Source organism: Chaetura pelagica, unplaced genomic scaffold (genome assembly GCF_000747805.2).
Source record: "Chaetura pelagica isolate M959 unplaced genomic scaffold, ChaPel_1.0 scaffold249, whole genome shotgun sequence".
Taxonomy (NCBI): Eukaryota; Metazoa; Chordata; class Aves; order Apodiformes; family Apodidae; genus Chaetura; species Chaetura pelagica.
This window is the reverse complement of record NW_009954538.1, coordinates 493,194-505,902: the sequence shown is the minus strand read 5'-3', so window position 1 is coordinate 505,902 and position 12,709 is coordinate 493,194. Positions and strand designations below refer to the sequence as shown.

The 12,709-nt window shown below is 47.4% G+C and overlaps 1 protein-coding gene across 1 annotated transcript; it reads left to right on the top strand.

The window, feature by feature from the left end:
* Positions 1-2,024: 2,024 nt before the first annotated feature.
* GGT1 (gamma-glutamyltransferase 1) lies at positions 2,025-12,457 on the top strand. The gene is made up of 12 exons (XM_010004794.1): positions 2,025-2,188; positions 2,813-2,943; positions 3,168-3,257; positions 4,102-4,294; positions 5,451-5,608; positions 6,497-6,646; positions 7,148-7,284; positions 8,156-8,343; positions 9,149-9,276; positions 10,056-10,168; positions 11,213-11,326; positions 12,314-12,457. The coding sequence occupies exons 1-12, from the start codon at positions 2,025-2,027 to the stop codon at positions 12,455-12,457; spliced, it is 1,710 nt and encodes a 569-aa protein (XP_010003096.1).
* The last annotated feature ends 252 nt before the right edge of the window (positions 12,458-12,709 follow it).

Here is a 12,709-nt window from a genome sequence, read left to right as displayed (position 1 = left end):
GGAGTGAGGGTGAAGCTTAGAGGGCAGTGCTTGCTTATCTCCTCCCTCTGAGAAGAGTTTTGGTCTGGCTGGCCCATTTCCTCTAGTTAGCGCAGTGCTGGCACACTCACTGCTTCTTTACCCTGTGTGAGGAGCTGCTGCTGCTGCAAGGCACCCAGTGCTGCTCTGACTGCTGGAGTTTGCTCTGCTTTGGACTGCTGAACATCTGTAGAGGGCGAGGTTGGTGGAGCCACTCTACACCCACATTGCCATGGGCTGGCTTGCCTTTGATGATACTTTGGTAAGGTAAAGGGCATCTTGGCTGTTGTGCAGGGACAATAGTCACAGTGAAAACCCAAAGCTGTGCTACACAGGGGGAAGTTGGTCCCTTAAGGCAATAGAGTGAATTTAGGTCTTTTTTGCTGAAGAAATCCTGTAATGGGAAAGGAAATGGATCGAAGAGTAGCTGTTGAAGCTGTATTTCCTGAACAAGGTCTAAACAAGGTGGCAGTGACTCTCCATCCCTCAGCGGCTCTCAACTCATCCTGGTGTACATCTGGAATATGCTTGCTGGAGAGATCCTTGGTGTTCTGTGCTCACTCACAGATGAACCCCGTGCACCCCAAGAGCAGCTTTGTGCAGGACTGGGAAACTTGGAGACAGGAGCACTGGCCATCACTCTCCAGCAGTGGCAGACTCCTTGGCAACATGCTCTGGCCAAGGGCCCTGAGCAGGACGGGGTGCTGTGCTCATACTGGGCTGTGCCAAGTAGCTTTGGCTGAGGTTGCTTCCTAATGACTAAGATGTGTTTTGTACTGGTTGCTGACAACCTTCTGGACAGAAACTACTTCACAGACATGGTATTTAAAAGTACATTATATGAAGTTAATTTTTTAAGACCTTTCCTGGGAAGATGATGTGAGTCATGACTAACACCAATTAAGCTCTGCTCCTTGGATTTCCATTCTCACCTATGAATTGGTTGCTTTTTTTGTGTGAGGTTACCTGCCTGCTTGCTGTAAGACAGCTTCTTTACCCAAGTGATAGTTGCTTGTTTGGTGCCTTTTCATTGCTGGTACAGTAACACTTTCAGAGCTGTTACCCAAGGGCTTCCAGGAGTCCCTGGGCTGCTCACTGAAGATCACTCTGCAAATAGGATGGTGGTATGGGGAAAGGGGAGGCTGGTAAAATCCTTAGAGTTGTTAGAATGATTGTTCTGCACAGAGGTGGCAGGGGCACAGAGAAATGGTACTGGCAATGCCTGTAGCAAAGGTCTTGATAGGAATCCAAGTGAGGAAGTTTTGGGGAGACCCTCTCTGTGAGAGATTCAGGGGAGGAGGAAGTTGTCCACTGCCCACAGCTCAGAACTCATGGAAACCAGCTAAAACGCAAGGGCTGGAATGATGGGAAGAAGTCATATATACAACCTGGCTGTGTGGCTGTGGAGCAGGGAGGAAGACATAACACAATTGGCTGCTCACCTGGCAAAGCCAGTCTGACTCCAGGCTGTGGGCAGGATCCAGTCCTTGACTCCATCCCATTATAAAGGAGGCAAAGGGCCTGCCAGCATGTGTTGGAGGGGTGTGTGGTAAAGACTCTCTGGTATTACTGGTTTTATTTGGGAACTAGATCAAATCCAAGCTGACACTTGGCCCCTGTCCTCCCAAGCAGAGCAGTAACTTGCTGAGCATCTAAAATCCTCAGAGCACAAAGAGCAGTTGGTTGTGCTGTTGCCACTGGAAGGCAACAGTAGCAGGGTATCTTGAATATCCTCTCCCCTCTTTATATTCTACTTCAGTTCAAAAGGGGACATCACCCTGATGTCCTGCCAAGGCCAGAAGTGGGCTTACAGCTCCCCTGGCCACTCCTTCCCCAACCCACCCTTCCATGTGCAGAGCTGTTGACTGCTGGGGGGGTAGAAGGGAGACAGTGGATATGAAAGAAGGTAGATGAAAAGAGTGCTCTTGTGCTTGATCATCTGCTCCCCAGGTCCTGTGTGCCTCACAGGCAGCAAGGCTGATGTTCCTGTCTCTCCCCACAGGAAGATGAAGAAGCGCTATGTGGTGGCCGCAGTCCTGACTGCAGCCCTGCTGGGGCTTGTCTTGCTCCTGGGACTGCTCCTCGGTCTGCGACCTGACTCAGGGGACACACACGTTTACAAGAGGGCAGCTGTGGCTACAGATGCAGGGCAGTGCTCAATAATCGGAAGGTACCTCCTAACTGTGCTCTGATAGCTCTTGTGCAACACAGACTGGTTGTCCCCCCGTGTCCAGGTGCAAGCCTGGCACTTGCCCAGCCCAGATAATCTCTAATTTCCCTGTAGAAAGGAGACCTTCATAAAACTTGAGTTTTTACCATGCCTGACCAGTGTCACTGCAGTTGCTCAGGCAAAAAATTCCCTAGAGACATGAACAGTGGGAACGAGAGGTGCATTTCATGCTTCTTTAAAAAAAAACATTTGTCAAACATCCTCCAGTCCTGGATGCAAGTGCTGCAGATTTCTGTCTCCTCAGAGAATTGTAATTTCTCATGTGTAATGAATGTGTCTAGGATGCCTGTCCCCAAATGTAGTTTGACACATCTCAGTGTTTTCAAGCTAGTTTGGATGTGTCTCTAAAGAGGGCTGGTCTGATCTGCACCTCCACCATTAGCATATATTCTCTAAGGTGACTGGAGCTCAAAACTTCCTATTTCTGAGGAACCCATAGACTGGGTGTGAACAAATGTGCGTTAGAGAATGTGTCATAGCTGCTCTGATGAGATGACTCCACTGTTCAGGTAGCTGAGATGCTGTAACATGTCACCATATGAGGCTTTCTCTTCTGCTGCACAGGGACATCCTTCAGCAAGGTGGATCAGCAGTGGATGCTGCAATTGCAGCTCTGCTTTGTGTAGGACTCATGAATGCTCACAGCATGGGCATTGGAGGGGGCCTCTTCTTTACCATCTACAGCAGCAGCACAGGTAAGGGCCATATACATCTGGAACAGTTTGAGAACTGTTTATCTGAAGATTTATTCTACCTGAGTGAAGGTAAAAGACTGACCCTCACAGCCTTTGGGGGAACATGCTGTCCTCAAAATAATTGCTAAGAAACTAGCTCACATTGATCAGACTTCTTCAGCAGACACCTTGTCCATGTGTTGAGTGCAGAGCTAAACATTATCTTCCTTTCTCTGTCATTAAAGGAAAAGTGGAAATCATTAATGCAAGAGAAGTGGCTCCAAAAGGCGCGTCAGAGGACATGTTTGGGAACAACACACAGCTCTCTCTGAAAGGTATGGCAAAGACTTTTTTTAACTGTGGAAGTTATCCTTCAAACTGTTTGGTCACCTCAGCACTTTCTGCCTTTCACACCGTGAAATTGCAGGTGAATTCAAAGCCCTGAGCATGACATGTTCCATATCAGCTATCTTTCCACCTCATTGAATAAGTCTTTGTGGATCAACTTAGTTCTTGTCAGTTCAAGTGTCCTCTCTAAATAGCTTTTGTGGTGTTTTCAACTACTGGTTCAGAGTCTCCAGAGAAGGAGAAGTAATTTCCTTTCAGGGAAGTATTTTCTAATTTAAAAAAATAGAAAATACTAACTAGTTCTCTTCATGGCCATTCCTGTAACCATGGAGGAGCAGCACCTTGGAAGGGATGTGAGAAGCGTGTGGAACTTCTGGGAGATGCCAGTAAAAACAGGATTGAAGCAAACATATGTGCAACATACTGATCAATCTATTGCAATTGCAGTCATGATGTGGCAACAAAGATTTTTTACTTAAGTATGTGCACAGTCTGTCTTTTTGCTGTAGTGTGTTCTCTGAAGGACTGGAAACTGCAGGCAGTTGTGATAGCTTCTGTGTTCTGAGCAGCTTTTCTCTGGTACAGAGTCTACTCAATGGTAATGACTAAAAAAACCTGAGTTACCAGCAAGATAGAGGTGTTTCAACAGTGCAGAACATGGAGGTATAAATGTCAGGCAGAATAATTCTGTTAGCATTGTAAGCATAAGCTGAGCTGGTCATAGTATATGTAACCCCTGCCTAAAAACAGTGCTGCAGAGAAGCCTGCTCTGCTATCTACTGATCTGCTTTTCTTGCTCTGGAAAACTAATGCATTCCTTATCTGCTCCAGGAGGACGGTCTATCGCTGTTCCAGGAGAAATCCGTGGGTATGAACTTGCTCACAAACGTCATGGCAAGCTGGCATGGAAAGACCTGTTTCTGCCCAGCATCAAGTTGGCAAGAGAAGGATTCCCTGTTGGGAAAGGCCTTGCAGCAGCCATCAAATCAAGAGAGGAGGCAATTGAAAGCAATCCTTCACTGTGGTAGGTAGAGCTCTTGCTCTTCTGTGCAGAGAAATTTGGGGTAACTGCTTCCTAGCTAAATGTGTTTGTGCAATGTAGCATCTGTGAGGAGTGTCCCTCCAGTGACTGTACTCACTGTACCTGCTGATGGTACTCCAGTGACCTGAAGGTGCTAAATCATGTGGCCAGTTTTAGGAACGTTCAGTCCTGACCTTAAAAGGGAGATACATTCTGCTCGTATAGTCCATGTGTCTGAGTAAAGGTGGAATTAGAGTACATGCTGGCATAAATGTCAGCTGACAATGTATTTTCTGAATCCCCACTTTTCCTTGTGCTGTAAGCGCACTAAACTAATCTTACCTGCACTGGGGACAATTTCAGACTCTCCTAGAACATCTCATCTTCTGTCAGGCAGTGGAAATTCGGGTCATCTCTCACCCTGCAGTCAGCCTTCCTGGAGCAGTGCCTCTGACCATCCACTTCTGGCAATGACTGTGAACATGAAGGGTATTAAATGCTCCTTTTTTTCCTCTTACAGTCAAACCCTTGGTGTCTAAGTCCAGCCCTGCTGGAGATCATGCTTAATCCTCTTTTTTCCTTAAAATCTCTGCCAACTGCAGGTTGGTTTGCAACCCAATTGGTATGTACAGCCTGGGCCTATCTCCTGTACTTCCATCCATCAGGTTCACAGCAGCACATCCATGATAAGGGAGCTAGAGAGGAAAATGTCTACCTCAAAGTGCTCTGACAAACAGGGATCAAAACACATTCTCCTGGACTTGCTGGAAGCTTTGAGCCTCATAGCTTTGTAGTCAGTGCTCTGAACAGAACTGCTTGAGTTCAAGGACTATGGCCCCTCCTGGGCATCTTGAGACAGTTGTTGGCCCCTTGGGCAGGTAGGGAGGGTGGCCTGCCTTGGTGAAAAAGGTCAACACTCACTCCTGCAGACTTCACTGAGCAAATTCTGAGCAATGTGGAATCCCAGGTCAGAAACCACTCTTCAATTTTATGTCACAGTACAAGATACCAGAAACCCTAGAACATGGCTCAGGAGGTTTCTCTTCTCTCCAAGAAGCCTGTAGCATGAACACTCAAATACTGTGTCAGCAGGTACAGGTACACATAGTTTTGAACTTGTCTCTCAGATCTGATCTTCTCAATCTCATTTCTCTGCTAGTGAAGTGTTCTGCAGAGGTGGGAAAATCCTGCAGGAGGGCGATATCATCAGGATGCCTAAACTAGCCAACACATACGAGACTATAGCCAGTGAAGGAGCAGATGCCTTTTACACAGGAAGCCTGGCAAAGCAGATCATCGATGACATCCACAGTGTAGGTGAGAAACAGGACATCTGTCCCAAACAGCATGAGTGGCCTGACTGCTGTGGCTGAGCATCCAGGGAGGAGCTGGTGACCTGCAGAACTCTTGGGCGTGGGCTAAGCCTGCTGCCCAAGGTGCTGCCTCTGAGATCTGTGGCAACAGGACACCCAAGAGAAGCCATTAGCGCTTCAGTGGATGCATCTGAAACTCAGTCAGAAATGGAGAGTATACACTCTGCATTTCTGTACTGCACAGTGGAGCAAGGCTGTGCTTTTCTGGATGTAGCTTAGTAGATACCTGCTGTTTACAGAGCTTGAATCCAACAGGTTTCTACATGAAGCCTCACATACATTGTCCTGTAAACTCTGAGCTTGTTTAATCTCTTGATGCCACTAGATGGTGGTAGTATTCTATCCTTACTAACTAGCATTGGCTAGCTTCAGTCAACCTCATGTAAATCATGGACTGGCTTTGTTTGTGATGGTTAATTACTGTCTTCCCCCTTCCCATAGAAAGGCAATGGAACACACAAATTATTCTTCTTGTGGGGTAGCACAAAGTATCTGTACCCAACAGCTGCATCCTGCTCCTGTAAACAAAACTCTTAATGACTTTTATTTATTTGATGTTGCTTGTGTCCTTTGTTAAAAAAAGATGGTTCACCAGATATTTGGCTGCCATAAATCAGCCCAACTTCAGGCTTAGGCTGTCTGAGCCTCAGCTGGATCTATCAAGGAATAAATTCATCTCCTGCACACCCATCTTTGCTTTCTTTACCTTGCAACTTTTTGGATTTGTTTGTGTTCCTTCCTGTCTTTGCTGTGATGCATGGTGATGCAGTATTATCTCCTCCTCATCAGAGATCACGTAAACCCACATCCATAGTTTCCTTCTCTTTTCCAGGGGGCATTGTCACATTGGATGACTTGCGGGACTACACTGCAACAGTGATTGAAGATCCAATGCAGATCACACTTGGGGAGTTTACCCTCTACACACCTAGTGCCCCCCTAAGTGGGCCAGTGCTAGCCCTCATCTTCAACATACTGAAAGGTGAGGGTGCTACTGAGCAGTGCCTGACAGGCAGCAGGAGCTGGGAGAGCTCCAAAGTCACCACCTTCTTCTGTTTAGAGAGCTGGGCCTCCCTTGATAGCCCTCCAGCAGGTGAGAAGTCTGAGACTCCAGGAGGAATCAGAGATGCAGAAGCATTTCATCTTCTGCTGTAAACTCAGGGATGTCACCTTCCTACTTGAAGAAAGAGGAAAAATACACTCCTGATTGGGGCACTTCCCTGGTATCTGCATGGGTGGAAACTAACTTGTACTTAAGGTTTCTTTGGAAAACATCTCTGCAAGTACAAATCCTTCTGATGACTTCCACAGTGCTCAAACTGTCCAGAGCTCTTGTGTTCTCCATGCGAAGGTTGGGACAATCAAGTGACTGCATCTCTGCAGAGACTGGGTGTCAAGATAATACCATTTGACACAGGTTTTTGGCAGTCCATTGACAGTGCACTTCGCTTTGTGTTCATGTTCATTTGTCTTCTCTTGCCAGGATATAATTTCTCTGCTGATAGCATCAAAACTGTGGAGGAGAAAGGTCTGACTTACCACCGCATTGTGGAGGCCTTTCGCTTTGCCTATGCCAAAAGGACCTTACTGGGAGATCCAAAATTTGTCGACATCACAGAGGTACTTGGCAAAAGCCTTTTTTTTTTCCTGCAACACCAAGGTTGACCAGAACATGTCTTGGTTTTTGGGTGACTAAACTTTGTCAGAGATGCTCTGTGCCACCTCCTGTTGTCAGGCACTGAAATATCTCTGAAGCAGTATGTCAAGTCCAGTGTAACTCACGGCTGAGCAGTGAGTGATATAAATGGAGGAAACCTTCCTGCTGTAAGGAAAAGCAAAATCCTCAGATCACCAGTAACATTTGAGTATATTTAGGGCTAACAATACCTACTTTCATAGTGTTTGAAGACTTATTCATTGAGGACATTCTCAGCATCCATATGGCTCTCTAGCCAGTCCTGCCTGTAGTAAATGGAGCAACAGATGGGAAGGGGTGAGGCAGGAACCCTGCTTTTCCTAGCTTCACACTCAGTGCTTTTTACTTCTGCAACTCTTCAAGAGCAGCAGGATCTGAGCCTAGCCCAGCCTGGTGGACACACATTTGCAACTTACAGAGCAATGATCATAGCTTGGCTTGGTCTAGTCCTCTCAAGCTGATCCCTCTCCTCTTCTCCCTGAAGCAGGTGTAGCACTGCTTGCCTACACCTCACAGCAGTGTTGAGGACAGCTTTCCAGAGATCTACAATAATGGATGCTGATTAACTTCCTACACAAAGGGGTGCATTGTAACAGCTGCTTCTGTGACTGCTTAAAATGCTCTTTTGGTACAATGCCCATCTCTCAAGAAGGAGGAAGGCCCTGGCTGGAAAACTATAGCCTCACTGCTGGGATTTGCCACTCTTCTGTAGCCTGAAGTACTGGATATCAGCCTCATAACTACATGTCTCTTAAACTTGATCTGCTGATTAACTTCATTGGATTTCTCTGACAGGCATTAAGAAACATGACGTCTGAGTTCTTTGCTGATAGTCTCCGGAGGAAAATCACAGACAACACCTCCCATCCAGTTGACTACTATGAGCCAATTTATTACACTGGAGATAATGCCGGTACATCCCACCTCTCCATTGTGGCTGATGATGGCAGTGCTGTGTCCGCCACCAGCACCATCAACCAATAGTATGAGCTCAGACATTACTTGTATGATGTAGGCCTTTGCCATCTTCCTAGTGGTGGTTCTGTGGTTGGTATAAAACATCCCTGAGCTGTCACCTCTCTGTGGGGTGGTGGTGGGTAGCACTGTTGATGGTACTTCTGCTGAGCTTGCTCAGTTCTTAACACTGAGGCCTCTGTGGTTGGGTCAGAGGTCAAGATATGTGCTCTCGTGTTGGGTTGACCCATCAAACATTCACTGCATCTGGATCTTCTCATAAGCAGTAGTATCACTGCCAGCTCTGATCTTCCAGGCATCTGGAAGGAATTTGAGCTAATGCAGCTGTCCTGGAAGTGCAGTGTTCAGCTTTGGGCGCTGTCAGGAAGAGCTGTGTTCTGCATGTATGGCTTTAGGCTGAGGGGTGAAGCTTCTTTTTGCCCATAGAAAGTGTCTCTAGCTTGACATATCTAAGCAAAACCCCAGTCATTCCCAAATGTGGCAGCCTTTGAGCTGTGCTGCCTCTGAATGGAGTGCAGTACTGCCCTGCTGGAAGAGGAAGTAGCCATTCTTAGCTGCTATAACTTTTTTCCCCTTGGGGTCCTTCAGAGAAGCTGTACAGAAGGGCTCTAGGCTGCCTTTCCTCCATGTGTAGCTGTGTATTCACAGTATAAACTGCTTCCTTCACCCAAGGGGTGACAGAATATCCTTTATGGATAGGGAGTGGGGAGTTACTCCAGTCAAATCCCAGGTTTCAAATTTCAGTAATTCATCTCAGTCTCTTCTGGATTTGCTCTGGTTTTGATGTGTCTACACCAACTTTTTTTTGTCTAGCTTTGGCTCTGATGTACGATCCAACGTGAGTGGCATCATATTTAATGATGAGATGGATGACTTCAGCTCACCTTACATAATCAATGGATTTGGGATCCCTCCTTCTCCAGCAAATTTCATAGCACCAGGTAGCTGTAAAACTACCTTCCTGGCTCAGCCTTTTGGGTCTATCTTGCATGTGAATGCTGTGGTGTCTGCAGGGTAGGCTGCAGCACATCTGTGATCTGCCCCAGGTCTGGGGCTTTCTGTAGAGGACAGGGATGAAAGTGAGTCATCTGGCATCCCTGTCAGAAACACAAAACCAGCCCCCCCTGGTGCATCCTGAAGGAGAAGAGGCTGTCTAAAGAAACACTCTTATATGCACATGCCTCCTTCCAACAACCAGAAATCCTTTCCCAAGCTGCTCAGGACATACCAAGTGAAAGGATGTGGCGTTACAAAAGATTCCTTTGACCTGATTTAAGAGGGAGGGACGCAGCAGCTGCCTGCAGTATGTTAGATAGCACTGTCCAGCCTTCTCCTTTGCTGCCTCAGGAGCTGTAGGGTAGCTATGGATAGTCTCAGTTCAAGTTCCTACCTGCTCCACCACTTCTTCCTGCAGACCTGTGTCACTGCTGCTAAAGCAGGCTGGGATTCTGCTTTGGAGAGGGACAGGGAAGGGAAAGGACAGGAAGGGAAGTCCTGTGGTGTTTGGGAGGTAGCTGCATCACAAGCAGCCCCAGCTAGGACAGGACTGTGGGGAAAGGCACCTTTAGGAATAGTGGGATCCCCAGGGTCTGAATGAGACACATGAGCCGAGTCAGGAAGTTGGACACTGAGGCTCTGGGTTTAGACAAGGAGCAGGAACTGGCAGTTTGTGAGCTACGTGTGGAAAGCTGAGCTTCTGTTGAATCTGTGTCCCCAACAGGTAAACAACCAATGTCCTCTATGTGCCCTTCCATCTTGGTGGATAAAATGAAAAAGGTCAGGATGGTGGTTGGTGCTTCTGGAGGAACGAAAATAACCACAGCAACAGCACTGGTATGTGATAATATAGGCAAGTGGGGGACAAGGCTGAGGCAAAACAGGGTGGGGGAGAGGCAGTGTTTGGGGTGAGTGGCTCAAGTCTCCACTTGTGATGTGACTGTGGCTCCTTGCTGTGGGCCAGGGGCCTGAAGGGTTAGTTCCTGCCTGGCCTTATGAGGGCCAAACCTCCAGTGCTGACTCCTGCCACAGCTACAAAGGGCCTCTGAAGTCACTCCCTTCAGTGACTCCAGATCTTTTCCTTTGGCAAGTTGTTCTTACCACTTGGAGATAATTTGTAACTTCAGTCAAGCTTTGACCTCTGCTTTCTGGATTCCATGAAGCAGTCTATCTGGTTTAGAGCCATTCCAACATAGTAAACTTGGGATGAAAGTCACACAGAGAAGCTAAGTAAGAACTTAGGCCAGGCTTGGTGTCAGGCCATCTGCCAGACAGGCTCTCTGGGAGCAGCTGAGGCAGCCGCTCAAAGGCCCAGCTAGATCAGAAGTGCTTGCATAAGAAAACTGTCTCCTGTGCCAGCAGACACAGCAGTACAGAGCATCAGGCTGGATCCTTCTTTCTGGCTGAGGCAGAGGAGAAGTCTCCATAAAAACTGCTACAAGCAGCTTTCCAAGCTCTTGATCCTGAGGCTATTTTCACTTGCACAATTTCAGTAGGTGAAGATGAGCCAGATTTAAGGAAATGGGTTGCACAGCAGCTGGAAGGTTAATGTTTGCTGAGGTGACTGCTGTGTGTCTAACTAAGCTGTACTAGCTTGATCTCAGCAGCATAAACCCAACTGCAATAGCTTGAGGATCTGATCCTTTTACTATGTTAATTTTGGTAAGTCAGGGTCTCTCTGTGTGGGAACCCTAATATACAAGCTGACTTGCTGCAATGTGCCTGTGTTTGCTTAGCCAAGAGAGGGGCCTCTGAGAGCAGCAGGAACCAGAAACTGTGCTTTCTGGTGAACATCCTTCAGACATGCCTGCATCTGTTGCTACAAGGGTCAGGTGTCCCTGAAGACAAGTAACTAACATTTAGCCTTTTTGCTTCTCACAGGCAATCATCAATTCCATCTGGTTTGGGTATGATGTGAAGAAAGCAGTGGAGGAGCCCAGAATTCATGATCAGCTATTTCCCAATATCACGGAGCTGGAGCAGCAAATAGAGGAGGTTTGTCTAGCTAGAGTCTGGGATATGTGTGAATTTCTTGTATGGTGTTGGGTTCCTCATGTTGGGAAGGCACACACTTGTGGAAGATCATGAGGCTTTGCCAAATGTTCCTAGGTGAGCAGTATTAAAACTGGTGCAGGCCAAGTATTTTGTCACAATGAAGTGTGCTTTTAGTCTCAGTCACATGGGTTAGTGACCTACATCTGAGTCACATGGGTATTTTCTTGCAATGTAATTTGGCTCAAAGGACTTGGAAAGTAGCAAACCTCATCAGGCTCCAGACTGTCCAGCAGGGACCCTCGGGGAACTCTTGAGCTATTGTGCAACCTCCTGATGAATCCTGAAGAGCTGGTACAGAGCTAGTAAGGGAGGATGAGAGCAAGGGACCTGAGAACAAATTATGTTCATGGTAAAGGTCTCTGTGCAGCACTGTCAGTCTGAGAGCTGATGGCAGGATCTGCCTCACTCTGCATACTCCTCACCTGAGCTGGCAGCTTCATTGCACATCCCAGAAGCCTGGGACAGATGTCTTTGTACATAACTCATCCCATGTCTCTGCATTAGGGAGAGTGTTCCTACACCAGACAGTTTTCTTCATCAAACTATCCAGAAGATCCTCCTTTGATAAGCTTCTTATTAAGATAACAGTAGAGATATCTGCCTGCACCAGGAGGATGCCCTGTGCTCTACAAGTGTTTCCCCCATTCCCAAACAGGATCCATCAGTTCTTGCTGCTGGTTTATGAATATCTGAGGCAGAATGCTCTGTGACCAGGAGCAGTGTTGGTAGCCAACACTGAGCACCACAAATGCTTCTCAATTCCACTTCTCCAAAAGCAGGGCATCCCAGAAAGCAAAGGGAAGAGGAGCAGCCTGTAGTTTCATACAAGACCTGCCTAATACAGGCACGGAACGCTTGGGTTGTCGCAGACGACAGCACGTGTGCAGTTGCTCACTCCTGTTGTCCTGACTGGCTTCTGCATTCCAGGGTATAGAAGAGCAACTGAAGAAGAGGAAACACGACACCACGCGGGTGAGCACCGGAGCGGTTGTTCAGGCCATCCTCAGGACAGATGAAGGATGGGCTGCGGCCTCTGACTCCCGGAAAGGTGGCTTCCCTGCAGGCTACTGACCTGGCTCAGCTCCTTTTTTCAGTGGTTTAGTGACACTGAAGTGTGTTTGGGGGGAAGATCCTTTAGGTCTGCAACTCAGGGACTTCTCACAGGAAAGAGAACAAATTTACCTGTGGTTCTAGTGACAGAGCTGGGACAATTCTCTACAGCCATGACCGCAGTGCCTCATGCCACAGCAGTCTCTGCTTAGACAGGCATGTCTACCAGGACGTGCAGTACTTACTTGAAGAGTCTGTTTTGCCTTGAAGAGT

What these genes read in the sequence shown, in the direction of transcription:
- GGT1 (XM_010004794.1), top strand. Translation starts at nt 2,025, where the DNA reads ATGAAGAAGCGCTATGTGGTGGCCGCAGTCCTGACTGCAGCCCTGCTG. An exon ending in CATCTTCAACATACTGAAAG is followed by an intron (nt 6,647 to 7,147) that starts GTGAGGGTGCTA and finishes TTCTCTTGCCAG; the next exon opens with GATATAATTTCTCTGCTGAT. An exon ending in TGGAGCAGCAAATAGAGGAG is followed by an intron (nt 11,327 to 12,313) that starts GTTTGTCTAGCT and finishes TCTGCATTCCAG; the next exon opens with GGTATAGAAGAGCAACTGAA.